The 21,643-nt window shown below is 37.3% G+C and overlaps 2 protein-coding genes across 2 annotated transcripts; one reads left to right on the top strand and one right to left on the bottom strand.

Moving 5' to 3' along the window:
• Positions 1–2,763: 2,763 nt before the first annotated feature.
• Positions 2,764–3,162, bottom strand: LOC121418067 (fatty acid-binding protein, liver-like). The gene has a single exon (XM_041611771.1). The coding sequence runs from the start codon at positions 3,160–3,162 to the stop codon at positions 2,764–2,766; it is 399 nt and encodes a 132-aa protein (XP_041467705.1).
• A 9,741-nt stretch (positions 3,163–12,903) lies between these two features.
• LOC121417977 (retinol-binding protein 1-like) lies at positions 12,904–21,436 on the top strand. The gene is made up of 3 exons (XM_041611685.1): positions 12,904–13,014; positions 18,591–18,873; positions 19,386–21,436. Exons 2-3 carry the CDS (start codon positions 18,622–18,624, stop codon positions 19,527–19,529), a joined length of 396 nt encoding a protein of 131 aa, XP_041467619.1. The 5' UTR covers positions 12,904–13,014; positions 18,591–18,621; the 3' UTR covers positions 19,530–21,436.
• The last annotated feature ends 207 nt before the right edge of the window (positions 21,437–21,643 follow it).

Genomic DNA, 21,643 nt, shown 5'->3' with positions numbered 1-21,643 from the left:
TGCCTATCAGAGAAGGGAGATAAAAATGGATAGAGTCCTCGGGACTTTTCATGAACAGTGTAATTGTTTTTCACTGATTCATGCTCAGCCAATCAGATGTAAAGATTTCAGTAGATTGTTTCAAAATATCGATAGAAAATACTCAAATCCGTTTGTGACACAGGACACAGGAACCGAACTTAGAGATATGAAAAAGTAAAAATCTGAAGGGCGAGATGAGAGAGGAGGGCCAGATTCTGAAGTTAAAAAAGAAGTAAATCGGCAGAGAAAGGGAGCGAGAGATGGATAGAAATAGAGGACTGGATGGGGGGGGGGTGTGAAGAGAGGTAGGGCGAGATGAAAGAGGGCCAGATTCTGAAGTTACAAAAGTAGGAAGACGGCAGAGAAAGGGAGCGAGAGATGGATAGAAATAGAGGACTGGATGGGGGGGGGGGTGAAGAGAGGTAGGGCGAGATGAGAGAGGAGGGCCCAGATTCTGAAAGCAGGTTTAACTTAACCCTAGTCTAAAGTTAACCGTGGTTTAACTTAACCTCTAATACTCACCTCTGGTCTAAGTGTAGTTTAATTATTTTGGTAATCTGATAGCCAGTTAAACCTGGCAGTCAGAATACCAAAATAATAAAAATACGAATCTTAAACCTAGGATTATATATGGGGGTTTATTACTACACTTGGACGAGGGATAATTTAACCAGGCTATCAGAATTCGGGCCTAGGTTTTTTTTTTGTGTGTGGGGGGGGGGGGTGTCGGCATGCGTTTTCGTGAGGGATGGAAAAAAAAGAAGAGGAAGGAATACATCGTACGGCACCGTATTAAACGGATGGATAAAAGAATGTACAAAGAAAATCTTGTTTTAAAGATGAGAGTAATGGAGGAAGATTAGCTTTTAGAATTGAAGCAGAATAGACTACATAGCTCCCCTTTAATACAGTCAGCTGGTGACAATAGGGCAATTCCATAGAATAACCTTTTTGTACATCCGACCCCCATTTTTCCTCAAGTTTTACTTCATGAACTGACCATGTCATGATGAACATCGGGTTGGACGTTCATATTTTATGGAATTTCCCGATAGCTATTTTAAAAGTAAGAAGAAAAGGAAGAACAGCATGACGGTATTCAATTAAGAAAACGTGACGTTATTTGAGGTCTTGCCGCCCTCCCCCCATCTCAAAATATCCTGACCCCACCCCTGATCCGATCTACTATATCGCACTTCTCAACATTCTCAACTCGTTAACAGTATTACTCAGTAGAAAATGGACAGAATCAGTACAAATCAAACGACGTGTTTTCGTAAGGTCCAATGCTTTACATAAGTTTAATGAACAAACTTACACGGTTCAAATTGTCATCTGTTCTAACTAATGGAAATTTCGTCTAATTCTAACTAATACACATTTCCAATTTCCATCTAATTCTACCTAATGTTGATTTCACCATTTCCTCAAATTCTGGGAAATCTATAGGCATGAATGAAAGAGGCAGTTTTCACGTTCTCAATCCAAAATAAGATACAAGTCAACAAAAATGCACGAAAAAATATAGTACGAAACGAATCACTAGAATGAGATTGAGTATTTCAATGACCATCGTTTCTAGTGTTCTTGTGTTAAATTATTTTAAGAAAATAATGGCAAAATATACAAGATACAAAGTGGGTTATTCGATCTCTGCAAACAAGTATTCAGAAATTTAGTATTGAAAGCCCGAAAGAAACTGTAAACATGATGACAAAGCAAGAGTGATAACTCTTATTTCTAATTGTAACTTTCAGTATTACAATAGTGGCAAGCCCCGCCCCACCTCCCCCCCCCGCCTCACCTCTAACTGTACGATCTGTATGATGGTGTTTGATACTATTTACCATTTTTGATTTTCGGACACATTTTCAGGCGCTTTCGTATCAATATTTTGTCATCGGATCATTTTGTTTATCTGGATAAGAAAGTGAAACAATTATGTATATTCAACATATCTTATATATCAGGCATCGGATATCAATAGGACACGTACCTGAATTTTTTCTCTTCGAAAGGGCAAACCATCGAATGCCTTGCTAGCTGGGACTCTAAACTTGTAAAGAGCCTTTGTAAATAATTTATTATTGGCTTTCAGGTTAAAGATTGTCCGTAAATCTTAAATCATTTTCAACTTTAACGTCTGTGGTTACATTATTTCGGAGGCCCTAAGGTTACATGGCATGGTTTCCCCCTAACTCGTAATCCCGCGAGTAACTAAGTCGTTTCCTAACCTGACTTACAATTTGGTCCTCGACTTATATAACTCGTTTCCTCGACTTTTGACTAGTTTCCTCGACTTAAAACTCATTCCCTTGACTTATAACTCGTTTCCTCGACTTATAACTCATTCCCTCGACTTATCATTCGTTTTCTTGACTTCAAACTCGTTCCCAATCGAACTAGTTATTGTCGAGTGAGCGAGTAGGGGACGAGTAAGTAACTCTTGGGAACAAGTTGCCGGGGGGAAAATGTCATGTCTCCTTAAAGCGGTTCTTAGAGGCTCCGTATAAACTTTATATGGCGATGATTCGTATTATCGTCTGGGAGGCACATGGAACTCGATGATCTTTACATCGATCCTCACATTGAGACTTCATCTCGGTAGCTTGAGAAATAAATCCATCTTAACCTCTCGATTCTGGCGTCTGGTCTTGAAATTTTAAAGAACCCCCAGACGATATCCATTGTCGGATAGGAATATAGATATGTTGAATAAAATGTGGAGCGAATAACGACGATCTACACTCTATCGTAGTAGAGCTTGACTTCAACATCGCCGAAGACGAACGTGCACAAGGTTTGGTCTCCGACCAGCTCGCGAATGAGCTTGACACCGCGGCCGGTATCGGTGATCACCAAACGATCGCCATCCCAAGCAGCTGTGACGTCCGCCTCGATCATGTTGCCGAACATGACGAACTTGCAAGTTTTCCCGACTTCGACCGCGTTGACCCGCTCGCCCATCGAGGTTTGGCTGACGATCTCGATGCAGTCGCCACTGTGTCTCACCTCGACTGTGAGTTTGGAGATGAAATTGGGTGGTGGTCGCTTGTCTTCGGGTATTTGTAGTTTGTCGAGCATTGGTGAGAAATCGTCGAATTTAGCGACGGCCCATTTACCGGAAAAGTCGACAGGCATGGCGAGGAATTTCTGAACGAAAGAGTGAGAGAGAAATACCACTTAAAGCAATGATATTCAACGGATTTTTGTCCCACCGCCCCCCCCCCCCTAAAATTTAAAACCTCGATCTTGCCTTTTGTTGCTGGTACTGGCTTAATACGTGACAACCATTCCGGGCAACCATAATTTATCAACAGAAGAGCTGATTTTTAGAGACCTTGCCCGACCTTTCGCCTCAGCACACCAACCACTAAGCATGCTAAGGCATGCCCTTCACTACCCCAGTGCACCCCTCCTTTTTTAAAATCCCTTGTTGCGCAACTCATGCACAATTGCACGAATCAAAATGCTGATCTACCAAATGCGACTTTATTTGAGTGCCTATTACTGGTTGAAATGTTATTGTATCCAATTCTGATGAGGATATGAATAATGTTTCCTCATGAAAGATGATATATGATACGGTATACATATAGGCCTACACAGTAACGTATGAGCGAATAAAAAAATAGGGGCCAGACGTCGCGTAGCAGGAAAAAAAGTTGCAAGAGGCGAAGCGAGCGAGCAAAATTGTTTGATATTCTTGGTACAACAATCTAATTTTGTGATAGAATTTGACATACTTTTCAGAAGATTATAATATTTCACCCTTTTCCTTTTCGTTAATACCCTTTCTCCTTTTTTTTCTGGGTAGTAAAACTTTTTGGGGGAAATGGCCCCAAACCCCTAATCTGTACGCACGTGGGCCTTAACATAGTGGTTTAGACTAGATCTTCCCATTCAGCGGAAACAGTCGATTTCTTTCCCACACCATTATAATGTACTGTATCTTCATATCAGGAAGAGCACAACGAGCGAGAATATGATCGTTTCAACTTGATCGCTGCATTCACCTGCATGGTTTTTATGCATGGTTTTCATTAATACGAGTTAAAAAAAACGAACCCTTCTTTGTGGTAAAGATGTCTTAATCAAGGCCTGAAATTCCTATCAAAATTCAAATCACCTCGGTGTTCGAATGCCTTTGCCTCTTTCCATTTGTGTGAGGGAGTGTGTTTGTATCGGGGGGGGGTGTGATAATTGTCACATTAATCTACACAATCATGTTTTATCAGGGTAGAGATTGGGGTAGGATTATTCTTTAACCCTATCTAGGCCGGGGTATTTTGGGAGTTCATATGGCGAGGGGGGGGGGCTCCCAGGCCCCCCTTAAGATCTCGGCCGTCGACGGCGCGATCGCGCCGAAATTTGGCACGCGGGTTGCCTGGGACATAATCTACAAGATTGTATAGTGATTTATTTCATACGAATTGCTATAAAGTGATTATGCTAATCGTAATTAGTATGGGAAATCATACTTTTTCCTCTAACTCCCTAAATACTGCTCCAAATGTACTAATTTTTGGTACATAAACTCTATGTGGTGTTTTTAGCGATTGTGCTTGAAAAAATTGCGATATCAAATCATTTTCTTATGTATTATATTGTTTTTTGCAATTTCTTAGGTATTTCTTTGTTTTTTGACCTTTGGATTTCATTGTTTTTTCAATGAAATTCGTTTGGGACTTTTCTGTGATCATAAAAAGCATAAAATAAATACATTTAGACCAGCAAAACTAAAAATAATCATGCATTTATGAATTTTGGTTGAAAACACAATTTGCATTGACTTTGTACACAAAATCACGTTTTGAGCAGTTTTTGGTCTGACATGCTCTTACATAATGTTGCGTAATTTCGGAACCACGTACCCGGGTGACGCGAAATTGGTCTCAAAAGTTGCGCAAGACTTGAAAGTAAAAAGTCACCGAGCGGCGCGGTCAAAAAATTTTGCGCGGCGAAAATATCGCGCGATTCGTTGAGGGGGGGATCCGAGGCCCCCCCGGCCTAGATAGGGTTAAGATGAAATCTAACCTGTTATCAAAATACCAGATAAGTTCTACCGGCAAGGAGGAAATAAATAGCAGGAACTCAACAGACCCTGAAACTCAATCACTGAGAATAAGAATAATAAAACTAAAGATATGCCTAAGAATTATGTAGCTTCCAAATAGATACAAATTTCCTGCTTTTGTTCTTTTATAACAACTTTCAACCTCTTACCATTCTTCCCTGCTTTCTTACCAAACATATTTTTTTTTTCTCTGTGTGAATTTGAGAGAAGTAGCCTATATAAAGACAAGGGCATGCGTGATCGATGAGCGAAACAAAACTTTTTGAGGGGGCCGCGGATATTGCGTTTACAGGCAAAATCTTCGACATTTTATTTCAAAAATCCAATATATATATTTTGGCATAACATCCTAAAAATGAAAATCATATTTCACCCTTCTCTCTTTCCTTTTTATAGGGGGGGGAAGCCCCCTAAACTGTATATACGCCACTGGTCAGGGGGCAATGGAGTGTGTGTTTCGGAGGAAACGCGGGGGGGGGCTATGTTTTTCTTCTATCAGTTAACAATTTTAGGTTTTCCCCGAATACTTTGGCATTGATTGTCCTTGTTCGTACCCGATCATGATTGTTATCCTGTCATGTGATTTGGCAAAGGGAAGCAACGGTAAAAGTGACATTTCCTGTAAATGATCAATGGCCATCATTATTCAATGTCACGGAGTAATCTCTTTCATTACATAATCACTTTACATTAGCAAAATTATTGTTTTTGTTGTAGGCCTATGGCGATGTTTACACATAAAATATGCGTAAACAGCTTGTTAATATTATTGTGTGTCCGAGCCAGAGGTATTTCTTCGCCCACAAAAGAAAGCATATAGTGAACTATCTTGGTGATGTTTTGGTTTTGAACACTTATCTTGCAAATTTTGGTATGGGATATCACACGCCTATAAAACGAAGATTACATCCTGAAAAATATCTAGCTTATTCGGTTCATACTAAGAAATGTGTATTATGTGGAAGGGGGGGGGGGCACTCACAGATATTTCATTTGATCAGGCACCCGAAAGAGAAATGAATTTTCTTGTAAAATCGCAAAACTTGTCATTGTAAAACATAATCATTTACTTCATATCCTCCACAGGAACTTATTTAGGCATTCATAATTAATGGATTTGAATAGTGTTATGGGGAATTTACTTAAGCTATAAAGACAAGTTAATAATTCATACAAACCTATCAGTAAACGCAAGCGACAAATGGGCTATGCATTGATTGGCCTATAGGCAGTGGCGTAATGAGCCAAACATTTTGAAGGGCCAAACACGACGTATCGGAAAAAAATTAAGGTGAGCGAGCGAAGTGAGCGTGCAAAAAAATTGCCATTTTCAATACTAAAATCTAACTTGGTTAAATTTTTCGACATAATGATATTAAATAAATGATCAAGTTTCACCATTTCCTTTCCTTTTCTTTCTTTTACTTATTGGTCGAGAAAATTTAGGGGTCCGTGCCCCCAAAGACCGCCTACTAAATACATCATATTTTAAGTATTAAATCAATCAAGTCCGTTATATCCAGTATATAATAATAATAATATAGGGTATTTATATTGCGCACATATCCACCTTGTTAGGTGCTCAAGGCGCTCCTATATTACCCGGCTAAGCTAGGCGTTCATAGCGCACACAGCGTATAGATGGGACCCCCCCCCCCCCGAAAGGGAAAATTTAGGGGAAACGTGAAATATTATTTTCTGAACATATTTTTTAGCGTTTTTTTTTAACTCACGACTCACAATAAATTTGCCCCATACCTACCAAGTTATCGGGCCATGTTCTTCCCCCTCTTCTATTAATGGCTCATTAAACCCTCTGAGTTTAGTCTATAAATTCTAAAGATTTCGCTTCCACTAAAAATTTACGATTCCGCTGATGCACGAGACGTGACTGTAAATAAGATAATGTATAATTGAGATCTACAAAGAAATCAGACTATAACTACTTATGTACTATATTATTTGGAAACGGAAAGTTGAGGTATACTTACAGTTTAGCTTATTCGGAGCAGGAACACAGCAAATGAGACGAGATAATGATATGTGCAGGCCACTGAATGATGAAATACCCCGATATGTACACGGTCAAGTGCCTATGGATCTCGGGTAGAGTTGCTCATTTAATTTATCCGGGTGTCAGAATAGTGGTGCGGGTATATTATAATGAGGGGCGACTCACCAGGAAAGAAAATTAGGCAAGCTATCCCATCTGAGCAAAACATTTACGCCCTCTTTAGGCAATGCTAAACCAGTGAATTGCTGGTTTAACATGGATCACTGCCTCTAATTCTAGACTTCTAAAATTATGATTGTTTTCCAGAATTGTTTCCTTTTTATAATCATAATCAGCCGATATGGAAGGGGAAAAGCGTAGTCCAAGTTAGAATTTTATCATACTGCGCAGTTGTTTTAAGGATGTTTTTATTGTATTCTCACAAATCAAAATTTCACATTCCATAAACAAGTTGTACAAATTATTTGAAACATGATTATGAATTATGCAATAATCCATATCCCATATAATTATACAAATTATACATCAAACTTAAAGGATACTGGAAATTAACACTGCTGCGTTTCGAGAAAAAAATGACAAAAAGATGGTGTTCGGGTTCTACCTCCCAACCCCATTTCCAGGAAAGGAGCACCCTCCCCTACTTTACATGAAAGGACTTCCAATTCCCCGTATTATTCTTGCTTTTGGCAAGAAAGAAATAAGAGAAAAAGTATGTGTTTTTGTTTGTTTCGGTAGTTGTTTCGGTTGATCAATTATTGTTTTCGTTGATAAACTTGAATTGATGTTTATGTATGGATACCATCAATTATCGTTTATGTAATTTCAGAAATGAATTATAATCAATTTGATTGACTATTATCAAGTTATATTGATAAAAGTATTCATTCTTGCGTCAAGTGAATTATGTAGCATTTTTATATAGTTTCTTTTTTGGTCTCCTTTCCCCCCAATATCTCCCTAAGTTCTGTCTTTCTATTTCTTCTCCTCTAGGTCGTCCTGTCTGTCTGTCCATCTATCTGTCAATCTCTGCCTCTGCCCTCCTCTTTTATTTGCGCTCGAATCAAATTCAAACTGGCGAATCTTTTTTCAACATGACCGTGTAGAATTCTAACCGTTTGTACCGTGTAGGGGCGGTCTATTAAAGTATTTAAATAAAATAGACCCAGCCGTGCTATTGATTTATCATTTTAGCAAAAAATAGTGATATTACATATATTTGATTCATCCCTTCTTTGTTTTCATTGGTCTTTGTTGTCTTGTAAAATATATTTTCCTTTCTTTTTTTCTGTAATAATGTTAAATGCTTGAAAAATAAATAGGATCATGCTTTCGTTAACCCATCCACCTTCTGCCTGTAATGTGACATCTCCTATATAGAGGCAAACCGGTGTTGCTCTGAGGTGCAGGCGCACTATTCATCTATTTTACTATAATATTGTTGGATTTTTTTACCAGAATGGTTCTAGTCAGTCGAATATGACCAAATGACTAGTTTTTTCACTTTTCTTTACTCTTCACCATGAGTTAAGTCTGTTTCCTTCACGGTTATACCTGATGGTGATGTACACATGCAGTGTTGCTCATGACTATATGCTAAGTATCACCAATTTTAATGGAAAACACTTGGTAATATCCTCATTTAATACCCTTTTTTGAACTTACTAAAATCAAACCAAACAAAAACAAGTATTTTTGTATCCGTTCACTTAAAAAACACATTGTAAATTCTACCCAATATTGAGTAGAAAGAGAACATGCATGCATGTTTGCTGGGTATTTTTTTTTTTTTTACTCTGTATTGGGCTATTTCAACTCCACATTGCGTAAAATTTACAAAATATTTGGCATCTTTTAATCTAAACAACATGCATGTTCCCATTTTACCCAATATTGGGTAAACTTCTTTTAGAGTGTTTGCACATGACATTATTTTACTTTAAACAAAGATTCATCGATGTAAGGAAGCAATATGTGTTGGTAGTGGTAGATTCTTTGGATTTCCCTACACACCCATAAACTTCTAGGGTAGGAAAAGAAGAATCGCAAAGCGATAAGAAGAGAATCTATGCATTTTGGCAGTCGATTGTCTTCAATTCACCCCGGACCTGTGCGGTAGGAGGGTAACCAGGGTTCACACCAATAATCCTGATTGATCTTGGCAGCTAATTCTTATCTTTTCTCTTGTATACAAGAAAGGAAACCAAGGAAAGCAGGTCTTTTGTTTTTGATCTGGCCAAGACGAAAAGGAGCATCTTGGCGCCCGGACACGCTCTCGCTACACCCTTGATAGTCGGAAATGGGGGGCTGGTGCCAAGTCAGACGACCCTGAGGGTAGGTCGATCTGAAACTAAAGGCGGTATCTTTCTCTATAGGTTTCATTACAGAGGCCAATAAGAGGACACTGGTATTGATTTCATTATTCGTCATTCAATATTTTACAATTATTATATTAGAATATTGATAAAACCTTCGTTAATCTCACAAAATGCACTCTAAATAACCTATAAAATAACATCCATTGATTATGTGCATCATAACAGATTAAATTACTTTAATAGAGTATTTAGGCATAAGATTATCGTTTTCAAATTTTAATTACAGTTCTTCCTCTTAATTCCCATTTGCGTGCTTTTATTCGTTCTATTATTGGAAAAGGGGAATAAAAACTGTATTTCCGTCTAGGCAATTATGGACAGAACTTTTGAGGGTGTGTGGGGGCGTCGTGGTAGGGACGTGGGTTCGATTCCCAACCATGGCGTGTTTTCCTTCAGCAAGATATTTACTCACATTGTGCTGCACTCAACCCAGGTGAGGTGAATGGGTACCCGGTATAAAGAAATTCCTTGAATGCCAGAGCGCCTGTAGGCAGCACATCTATATAGCTAGCCTATAATCGAGGCAAAGGCTGCAGTTATAATTGTCTTTGCTGTTATGCTGAACGCAAGAGATACGTCTGATCTGGCGAAGACTTGTTTCTTGTTTATTTTATCAAATATTTTAATATATTAGTTTTTTATGGTGCCCCTCCTTAAAAAATCATAATAATTCCTCATCTATGAGAAAACTCCATCATTTCGGAATAATATTGCCCCTTTTTTAAATAAAGAGTACATTTTTTCGGAGTAAATATGGACCCTTCTCCTATTTTACTTTGATTTTTGTCAGATTTTTGTAGTAAAATGCTGTCCTTTTATTCCTGGTCAAAGACTTCTTCAAAACACTGTCGAACAACTTCCTGTGCCCCCATTTATTCATAACAGGAGAATAATTCGAAAAATAATGATTAACAAGCCCTCTGGTTGTTTATGAAAAACTTTCCTTACGAGAATATTGACCCTAACATGAATAGTGCTCGTTATGAATATCAAACATACACCCTTTTATACGCTTGTAGAAATAATTTTTATACACTCATACATAACATCCTTTTCCATTGTCGCAATACCTATTGTATGTGTAGTCACTGTAAATTATATAAATATTATAAGCATACTGGTTGGTTTGGGGGCTGCAATTTGTACAAAGAATATAATTTATTCGAATCATTGTATTTCAACCACTTCATCATTGAATTGCCTTGAACATCAAGCTGATTTTAAAATTTTTCACATTCCAAACAAAATTCTATATCGCTATTTAATAAGAATATTTATTTACCTCATCTAAACTATGGCTTTCTTGAAAATATTTTTTCAAAATACTGCACGATATCCAATCATTGTCACCCCTAGACTTTTTATTGTTTGTTTGTTTGTATTTATTTCCATATAAAAAGATAAAATATATACATGATCAATTTAACATAACATACAGATGGAGGATGGCCCATTTCAGCGGTATCAATAAGATACCACTGTTCTTCCATGGGGTCCTTTAAAAGATAAATACATGGATATAAAACAAATATACTACGAAATATACACAAAACTTAATCGAATGCATGAAAAGAATGGAAAATCACTACCCACCCCCCCCCAAAAAAAAAATGCAACAATATTGAATCTCCTGTGTTGCAATGCAACGTCTTTACATGTTCTCTTTGAATTACTATATTAGAATTCATTTTGATTTTGGTAGTGATAATTATCACCGGATGATACAAAGAAAAAGCCAAAAAAAATGAAGAAGATCAGTTCCAGTTCAAAAGATTTCGAATTTATTCATTTGTTATGATGATTTCATCTCCTGTTCCTAATGTTTGAGGAGCAACTCGGACTCCCCCTGATACGATAACGGAAGAGCCCAATTTCTCCCCAAAACCACCAACATCCACGCTCCGTCAGGAGAAGGAGGGGTTAAGGGATTTGAGGGGAGTTCCCTATACTCGTCTCGCTGGTATAAGATTCATGACCCATTGCAATGCTGCGTATATAATGAGGGGGGGGGTGAAATGTTCCACATTTTTTTTATAACGTGAAAATGTAGTGGTTGCCGTCAAACTTGAATATAATTTTCAATTTTTTGTATATACGAAGACTCCCAAAGAGATAATCCGATTTTAGAGGGCTTACAATAATATATTATGGAATACGCTCAAAATAAGGAATGAAACGTCGTCAGCAGTAAAATCAGGGTTGAGCACCAGACATGCTCCTAGGTCCCTGGTAGGGGTAATCTATAATTTGTTAATCCCACCACATACGTCACCAAACTGTCTAATGACTTGTCATCACACATCCAGGGATTGCATGGAGCGAAAACCACATTTTCAATGGCTGACCCGGTAAATGTTCACCCCAACTACGGTAGAGTGGTGTATTTAGGATGGGTTGCAAGGGGCATATGGACCAAACCTTTCATAATAATGTGCAGTCGCGTAATGAGCCAACAGCGTTTAGGGGGCGATATGGCGTATCTGGTATCATATAAAAAGTTGCGAGTGAGCGAAGTGAGCGAGCAAAAATTTCGAAATTTTTAGTACAAAAATCAAATTTTGTCAACTTTTTACATATTGTTCAGAAAATTATACCCTTCTCTCTTCCCTTCTCCCTTTCTTCTCTTGGTCATGATTTTTGGGGGAGGGGGGGGCAGCGTCCCAGTGCCCCATCAGGGGAGCGTTTCATCAATATTTTCATCCGACAAGTTGTCAGATCTGACATCTTTCCATGATTTTGATTGGCTGAGAGGCACCGTTCTTATGTTAACTATCGGATAAAATGGGACTTGTCGGATAATGCGTCTGACAATTCCTTTCATGAAATGCCCCCCCCCCCTTACGCCACTTATCATGGGCACCAATGGGTCATAGTACAATGGAGTAAAGAAAATTTTGTTTGACAGTTTCAAGTTCTGATGAAAATGATCCTTTATTTACTAATATGGAGCACGAATTAAGTCTGATTTGTTGAAATTATGCGAGTCCTCAGTTGAATTTTCTAGATTATCACGCCAATTTACCGTACGATCCTATCCCAAGATCCTAGGGCATTATATACCAAAATAACGGATTTATTGATTACGTATGTGAGTGAGCGCAGCGACCAAGTGGGAAATCTCTATGTTCGTGTTTCTGAAGTGGTTCTTTTAGAGCAGTATCGTTCTATGATCTATCCAGAAATATAGGGGTTATATCAATTTTCCCTCAACCCTTCACTTCCGACGCCTATAAGAATGGTAACCCCTTGTCAAAGCTCTACTTTCCAGGGTTTTATGCGGTTGAATCTATTTTCATACAGACATGAAGTAAAAAAGAAAGCGGAAAAAGGGGAGTGCATCACAAAGCCTCCGCTCCGCCCCTTCCTCATCCTGCCAGACACCTCATCGTACGTTCACACACGAAGATGAAAATCCGGCTTTTCATTTCTCGTTGAAGACTTCCCTGACTCACTTGATGTTGGAGAGCAGACACCGATACAACTTTCAAAAACCCCGGCGAACGGAAACTCGGAAACTTTTGCAGGTGAGTCCCGATTTGACCACCTTTTTAAGTTTTATTTACAAGTAATCCATCATTTCATCTCGATAGATAGGATTCAAAACCTAATATGGGATTGTTTCTTTATTAAGATATTAACCATGATCTTCCTGTTATTTATCATGTTTATAGAAACTAAACCATTTACTTGTTGGGTATCCAATTTCATGCTTTGCTGGTTGTTTCGTCAGGCAGAGGATTTAAATTTTAAAGTATTAAATCCGTTTAAAATCACTGTTAATTTTTCAGGTTGTCAAAAACAACATTCGAAAAAAGTTGATTGATCATAAAGAATGGAATTGTTGGTAAATATTTCATTAATCCATTCATTAATTTTCCCTTTTTATTCAAACATGTTCAAGAAAGCAGGAGTAATTAACACCAATAAACTATAATGACCACATCATTTCCTAGGTTGTATTTTTTTGTGATTTCGAGATTGCTGTTTTAGTCACTGTTTTTGGTTTTGTTTTCCTTTGAATCTCACAGAATCAATGAACTTTCTTATACATGCATGGTGACGCCAGTGTATTTACTTTAAAAGGGGCCAAGATTACAGGGGTAATGTAAAGGGATACACGTCATATATATACCGCTATTTTTTTATACCCCTAACTTTCTAATTGAATTGTTACATAAAGTCGTCTGACAAAATGTCCTGATGCCACTCGTGCCTGCATACGGGGATTATACTTTGTTAAATCGTGTTCATCACTTCTTGAGGAAGTATTTAAGGTTCTGGATAAATGAATCTGGTTCAACGGTAGCAAAATATTATATGAGATTATAAAAAAAGATGATATTGTCTTTTGTGTGGTCTTCGGCTGTTTTATTGCTGCGAAAGTGGAACTAAAATTCAAATTTAAATATTAAATTGAAATCAAAGTAATTTTGCGGCCTCCATACCTTCCCGCACCGGAAGAAATACAATTACTCAGAGCCGACGATCCTTACTGATCTTGTTATCATTTATTTTGGGACATTTTGGGGCTCACGAAAAAATGAAAGTCTAAAATACAAATATATTCATAAACTTTGTGATTATGCGTATTCGTTCTATCGTGATTATACAGTGCGTATCAAAAAAAAGTTTACACTTTGAAAAAAATCCTGTAAAACTATGCATTTGTAATATCCTGAAGATTTTTCCACATTTTAACATTGGTACAGGTCCATTAAAGCAAATAACGATATAACTGTCAAAAAATATTTCCGCTTTAGTGAGCACCACTTACTTTTGAAAAGTTAATGAAAAATGATTTGCGCAGAACATTGAAATAGTTATGCGAATATATAAAAGTAGACCGTAATCACGAAGAACGCATGGAATTTAGCTAGTAAAATTAATTTGAAGATATCTTCTACTTTGTTAGACTTGTTTCCTTGCCCAAAACACTTCGAAGAGTGCATTTCGCCCTACCCCACCCCACACACCGAGCCCATCGTGACGATATTTGCTTTACACTGAGGTGTGATATACATGGAATGGCTTAATCTTGATTTTCATTATGTTTATCATTGCTAAAATTGAGAAAAGTTTAAAGAAACAAGTATTAAATGAAAAATGCAATGTAAACCCACTTTCAATGATAAAAACTTAGTGAAAAAATGCTGGAGATGTCTGATATAAACTTTTCTTCAGATTCAGTTATGTCCTCAGATCCAGCTGGCACAAATAGGGTAAAGGTTGTGCTTAATAAGAGTTGAAATTTCACTATGGGTGGCAAAATTGTTACAAAATGCTGGAAAGTATCCATTTTATTTCAATTGACTAAAAGTGCAAGGGAAATGTATGATAAATGTTTCGTAGGGTAAGTTTGATTTCGCCCTTTCCCCTTGACACAGCATGAAAACGAGCATTTCTGCGCAAACAGATTTCTGCGAGCTTTACAGAAATGGACAGTGCTCACTCAAGTGTAACATTCTGACAAAACTTTTACCTTCATTGGATAGATGAGACCCAAACCCAAGATTATACGTGCAAAAATTACCCACATAGTGTATATTTTTAAATTCCCAGGGCTTTTCCAATTCCCAGGGCTTTTCCAAAGTGTAAACTTTTTTTGATACGCACTGTAGAGCACGATTCCATGAGCACCGTGTATACATATCATCCATCTCAACAAGTCTATTTGATAACCCACTCCCACATTTCGTGCGGCTACCATTCTCCACATTGCTTTTTTTTTTGGGGGGGGGGAACACTCAAGACACTCATGTATATGCAAATAATTACGACCCTTTTTGCATAAAACTGAACTTATTTATTACATTGAATACTGCATGGCTTTTGATTGACTGGCTTGTTTGTCAACGTATGTATTATTGTATCATGAGTATTGACAGTTTCAAATCACTGCAGGACTTATTAGTGACCTGCAGTTTGGTCGTCTGTTGGATCACATTCAATATCTATTTGATATAACTAATTCATCATGAAATCTGTAAGATAACTTATCTGGGTTTTGTCCACAGACACACCATTTAAGACTCAATCATTAATTTCCTTTCATTCCAAATAAATGACAATATGGATGTTTGCGTCAAATCAAAATTCACTTCGTCAATTGTTTTCAGTAACATGTCTTCATTTGCTGCCTTGCCAGGGATCCTGAGGGCAGATAGTAACTGGTCCGCCAACTATCAGGTCTGAAGAGACTGAAATGTTTTATTTCCCTTAAAATTAATTTCAGTGTTTAGTGATAAATCCTATGTTTATGTACCTTTAAGGGCTGTTTTAGTGATTGAATGAACAGGGATTATTTCAGCAACACTCCAATAACATAGCCAGCCACATAAGTACGCATTTTAAAAGCTGTAACACAAGGGTAAGGTTTCAGTTATATCAACCATATCGACTCCCAGGCCGACTGTTATTTCCACTGACATTGAATCGTTCGGTTTGGAATCCGGTTCGGTGGTGTGACTGTGCATACGAGTTGTGTGGTTTTAGGAGTATTATGTTTCGCGTGGGAACCCAAATTTCTCCCTCCTAAATCTCCCGCTCGAGACAGCCCTGCAATTTTTCTTCTTTTTTTCCTTGCTAAATTTAATGAAAAGGGGGAGACGCTTTTGAACGTGACCTGCCAGAGTTTGTACCTGACTGAGATGACTCAGAAAACCCATACCACAGTGAACACAGAACCTGTACCTAAGTTGATAATGATTTATTTATTCATGCTTCCAGTCTCTCACCACCTTACGTGTTGTGTCAGTATGATTAAAGGTGAACATGCATGCATGATGAGTTAACCGGAATAAACTCTGTGTTATAAAACAGGTTCAAAAGTTTACAATACTCTTTGAGCACTGCCCAATTTTAAACGAAATGGTAGAGTTGCAGAACAGTTAACAACCTGAAATGCAATTATTATAGTATAGAACCTTTTCCAAAAGAGCGTGGCTTCTAACGATTATTGTTACAAAATTGACGACGAAAAAGTGTCAGTTTAACCATAAAAGTATATAGACCCTGTCATCAAGCAGTTACGATTATGTTAATTTTGACCTCGTGTTAAATGTCATGGTAACAAGTCCAACAGCCAATCAAAACAAACGTTTCAAAGTCCAACAGCCAATCAAAATAAACGTTTCAGTGTATTAGCACAATATCAAGTTATCATTACTTGATTATATCGTTAGATTTTCATGATACAGGTCCAGATTGATGGTTAACCGGATTATTATTTTTTTTTGGTAAGTGATCATCTCAGATAATTTAATAAAGTTCAAAGGGGAATGGACAATCAAACTTGCGTGCTTTTTGAAAGCAGAAAGCTTAAAACCATAATGTGGATTGCTCGGAGACAAAAACGGAAAGAGAATTAAATAGTTATGAAGATAAAATCGCCAATTAATGGGTAACATTGTCCTGATAATACTTCAAACGAAATAGTTTAAATTGTTTGTGTTTTTATGAGAATCTTAGCAATCATTATTTTCAATTCAATTTAATTTAATGCTCACGCTTTAGTGTTTCAAAATTTTATTTTGCTTAATATATGTATTGTAAGAAATGAATTGATGGGCATAAGATAATGATCTGAGAAATGTATAAGTGAGGTTTATCTTTAAATGTTGTTCGCATTATTCATTTGATAGGTTAAACTGTAAGAAGCCCCATGCCATCTGACATTTTATTCAGTCTGGGAAAGAACATTGCGTTGAAAATATATTTTTTTTAAGCCAAAAAGAAAGCAACAAACAATATGATAAATGAGGAACCCATTTTGGCGGGCCATGACCTGCATGGATTTTCAAATTCTGTCAAAGCATGATGTGGGTTTGAATAAAGTTCGATTGTATGAGGATGTGATCGTCTGTTCATTATGGAATCATTATGTCTATATTTGCTATTTTATTCTTGTCTCGCATGCACCTGGCAATTTTCATGAGCTAATTCACGGGCGGCGCAACTGGGGGAGCATTGGCGATTCCCCCCCTCATTTTCAAGTGTGAAAAGAGAGAGAGAGAGAAGAGGGAGAAAGTTTAGAAAGAATAAAGAAAACTATTTGTTTATTCCGTTTCTTGTTACTCTGTAATACCCCTTTTATTGAATTTGTGAACATATGACGTCACATTTTTGTCTTCTTGACCCCCCCCCCCCCTCCATGTTAACATCCTGTCACCGCCCTGAGCTAATTAGCTGGTGTGCGGCCGGGTTTCTCATTATTTTTTTTTATAAACTTTATGGAACAAAAACACTGTGTCAAAATGATTATTTCATCACCTGACTCGCATCATTAAAAAAGGGCTCATAATGAATGTCATCATGAGGTGACGTACGTGAACGCATGGTTTAAGATTTTATTGACTCTTCATGATTCGTCATTCTGCTAACCACACGTGAGGGCGCCTGTTGTAGTATGGGATATCGTATGAGTATATGCTGGAAAGGGGTCTTGGTGTCAGTGCTAGACCCCAAAAGATCAAAGACCCCCCCCCGCCCTTTCGAAAAAAAAAGGAATGCAGAGGAAATGAAAAGGCGAATATCTTTCTAATGTAGTTTGTTATATAGATTTTATTTTAACGCTCAACATGTTTGTTCGCTCGCGGCTTTTAAGAAATTTAACGACATGTTGTGTCCCCTCAAATGTTGCCATACTGTATATGAATAAGGCTTGTTTGTAGGTCTACGATTTATTTACTGTAAAAAGATGATATTTTAAATTGGACATAATTTTGAAAAGTGAACAAAAAAGCTAATGCTCCGGCCAGTCGGAACGACGAAACAGATATTAGAATACCAATAACACGTTATTTTTTTCGGTCTTGGGTCTCTTTTGCTAGTTTGACTGCATCATTGTGTTTGAATGTCCCTGGAAAATGACATACAGTTCGTGGCATAATCACAAACTATGTATATATTTTAATCAATTATGATAGCGTTGGTATGTAAACAGTCAAACAGCATAAGAAAATCCAATGTAATGTGGTTAAACAGCACTACTGCACAATATATTTTTTTTTTTGTAGAGAAGCTGATCCACCTCCCCCCCCCCCCACCACTTCACATCGGTATGTGTAAATGAATTATACTTGCCTCTTTTCACTCTCTGCAGAAAATAAGACAATCAACTTGCTGCCACCAAAATGCCTACAGACTTCAGCGGAGAGTGGTTGATGGTGAGTCACGGTGAGCTGAGTAGTGATCTAATGGATGCGATGGGTATCCCTGCAGAGGTCCGCCCCAGTCTACCGATCAAGACACTCACAGTCAACATCACACAGGATGGAGATCAGTTTGAGATATGTAGCAAGACTGCAGAACGCAGTAATAGCTACAGTTTCCAGGTTGGGAAGAGCTTTGAGACTAGCTTGGTCGGCTTTCTACCCAAGATGACGGTAAACTATATTTCATGCATTAAGTAAATGAAAACCTCTTTTTGCAGAGGGACGGATGAATTATCTATATTCCAGAAAGCATTCCTCTTTCAAATTAGTATTAACCAAGAAGATTCTATTGTTTAGTCCGCGCATCAAGTAAATGAAGATTTTCTTTTACAGAGGGACGCGTGAATTATTCATCTTTATCATCTGCAAAAGTATCATTGTATGTTTCACGCAACAAGTAAATTAAGATTATATTATTTTGGAGAGGAAAGTGTGAATTCTCATCTGATATCCAAAAAGCATTCCTCTATATGTAAGCTGTAAATTAGTCACGCGTATTTACCACGAAAGCAGTTTACTTGGTTCATGCATCAATGATGTCTTCATTTGCAGAGGGACGTGAGATTTCAACATTGTCCATACTTTATAATATTCTCATCGTTTTAATAGGCCTGCATGTACGTCGTTGCTGATTCTTTTCGTTAGTGATGGCATCATTGTCATTATTTTCTTTTGCTTTGCAGGTGACTGCGTCGTGGGAGGGCGATAAACTGCTGTTCACCGCTGAGAATGATTTCAAGATGGTTCGTGAGATCAGAGAAGGGAAGATGATAGCCATTGTATCAAAGGGTGACGTCTCATTCGAAGTGGCCTTCGAAAAAGCATAGGATGTAGCTTTCGCGAGGCGGGATGACGGGATCGAGAGAGTTTATGTAAACCGACTAGTGGTATCCGACTGCGACCCGATTCTCGTGTAATTTGAAATAGAATTGATGAGGGTTCATTTCGTGGGGCAAAGCTGCTTAACACTAGTTACCCTGCGAAAGTGACTCGACAATGAATAAAACTTAGCGTTATTGCAGTTATGGAGTATTGTGTGTTTTTAAGTCAGTTTGTAAGTGTGGCTGCATCATTTGATTTAAAATGTGTGTAGGATTGTGTATTTTACTTTATCAGACAGGATATGCCCCCCTAAAAATGCATTGTATTTGTATCAACAAGCATCTAAACCTTTAAGCTTTTAGCGATTAAGGATTTGGCATCTGTGTATATATTTTAATTCCATTAATCGAAGTTTCATGGTATTCAGAAAATGAATTAATCTGCTTAAGAGTTTGTAGTATATCGAATGAGAACCAGTTGTGTTTGGAGGCACGTGTCACGGGCGGCACTTGAGAGGGCGCAAAAACATGCCAAAAAAGTCAAAGATAAAGATCAAAAGGAAGAAAATAAAGAAGACCCAAAATGTTTCAAGAGGATTGATGTCCCCTTGATACATAAAAAAAAATCTTTATAGGCTTTAAGTTTTGACAGCTCAATGATCGCCTTGCTTCCTCACATATATGATTCCTCTCAGAACTATTCTCATCCATTTGTAGTTCTGAAATTACCTTCTCAAAAGCATGATCGGATTCCAGTTTTTGTAAAATTGCACGGCTTAAACATTGATTTGAAATAAATGTAACCCTTGATCAAAGGGGGCATGCAAGGTTAAGGGTGCGCAGGAAAAGAAATGCGCTTTGTTAATAAGCAGAATGTGCAAGAAATAGTAGATTGAATTTGTCGCCACACTACAATAGAGTTATTTTAGTGCAGTTGGGATAGGGGTACACCTTACGGTGTCTATGGTGTCTGAGGTATATAAAATGCATTAGATACGCCACTAGAGATCAGTAGCCTACAATTTATTTACATGCAATCTGAGATAGATTTCGGTTTTTGTTCTGACTGCGGTATTAAACAAAATAGAGAGTTACTTCAGTTTGTGTTATTATTATTAAACCAGATTTCTATCTTCTTATTAAACATATCTTCTGGTAATCGGCCTGTATAGAGTCAAACTTGTTTTTTTTTTTCACCTCACCCTCTTCTATTAATCTATCTCTTACAGAGACCTCGAGATATAGAGAAAGCTTGCTAAGATGTAAGTTCTTCCATTTTCTCTAACAGTTTTTTTTTAATTCTTGTGCAGAATTGAAAGTAACATTGAGTCGCAAGACCTCCAGGCAGATTAGAAAATAAATCTCCGTGTAAATATATTTTCCTATTGCTTGAAGCCTCAGTAAACAATTTTTCGAAAATCAAAATTTGATACGACTTATAACTTATTAAAGTTAACTAAAAGACACGGGAGGATAACAAGTTTTAGAGCATTTAAAAAAAGTATTAAGTTGTTCGAAGTTCATTGTAATTCTCGCCAATAATTAGTTGTATTCAATCATTGTATTTGGTCTTCGATGTTTTACCTTTGGTATATCTGGAATGATAGTGTGATATACTTTGGGAGCCTGAAGACTGAGTTATTTGCTGTAAAATAGTTTTCATTTTTTAATTGTCGATATTAGGAAGAGATGATGTAGAGTAGTTTATTGTTTTCAAGTGATGAAGAAGAAGGAGAAAGGAAGTATATTGGGAAAGAAACGATTGAACCATGCAATTACCATAATCGAACTGTTAACTGCACTTCTCCCTCATATACAGTATATACTGGCGTTGTGGCCGCTGAAACTATCATGACAAAATTTCCTTATTATGCTGTATTTCCAACATTCAGTGAATAAACAAATAATGGTAATGAATTGTATTGTAAAGTGTTTTTGTCAAAGTTTATTTCTTATTTATCATAACCAAAATGAATTTCTTCTTTTTCACAGATCAATCCAATCAAGGTAAGAATAATTTAAAGGGGAAGTCTGCTTCCTCATCGAAAATTCATTTGAACAAAAGAAAAAAAACTTATTACGTTGAAAACAAAATGAAAAGAATCGGATGTAAAAGAAGA

This window comes from Lytechinus variegatus, chromosome 7 (assembly GCF_018143015.1).
Source record: "Lytechinus variegatus isolate NC3 chromosome 7, Lvar_3.0, whole genome shotgun sequence".
NCBI lineage: Eukaryota > Metazoa > Echinodermata > Echinoidea > Temnopleuroida > Toxopneustidae > Lytechinus > Lytechinus variegatus.
Note: the sequence above shows the minus strand (reverse complement) of the source record. Positions and strands in the feature narration are given on the sequence as shown.

Coding starts and splice junctions, on each gene's coding strand:
- LOC121417977 (XM_041611685.1), top strand. CDS start 18,622: ATGCCTACAGACTTCAGCGGAGAGTGGTTGATGGTGAGTCACGGTGAG. Junction 18,874..19,385: donor GCTTTCTACCCAAGATGACG/GTAAACTATATT, acceptor TTTGCTTTGCAG/GTGACTGCGTCGTGGGAGGG.
- LOC121418067 (XM_041611771.1), bottom strand. CDS start 3,162: ATGCCTGTCGACTTTTCCGGTAAATGGGCCGTCGCTAAATTCGACGAT.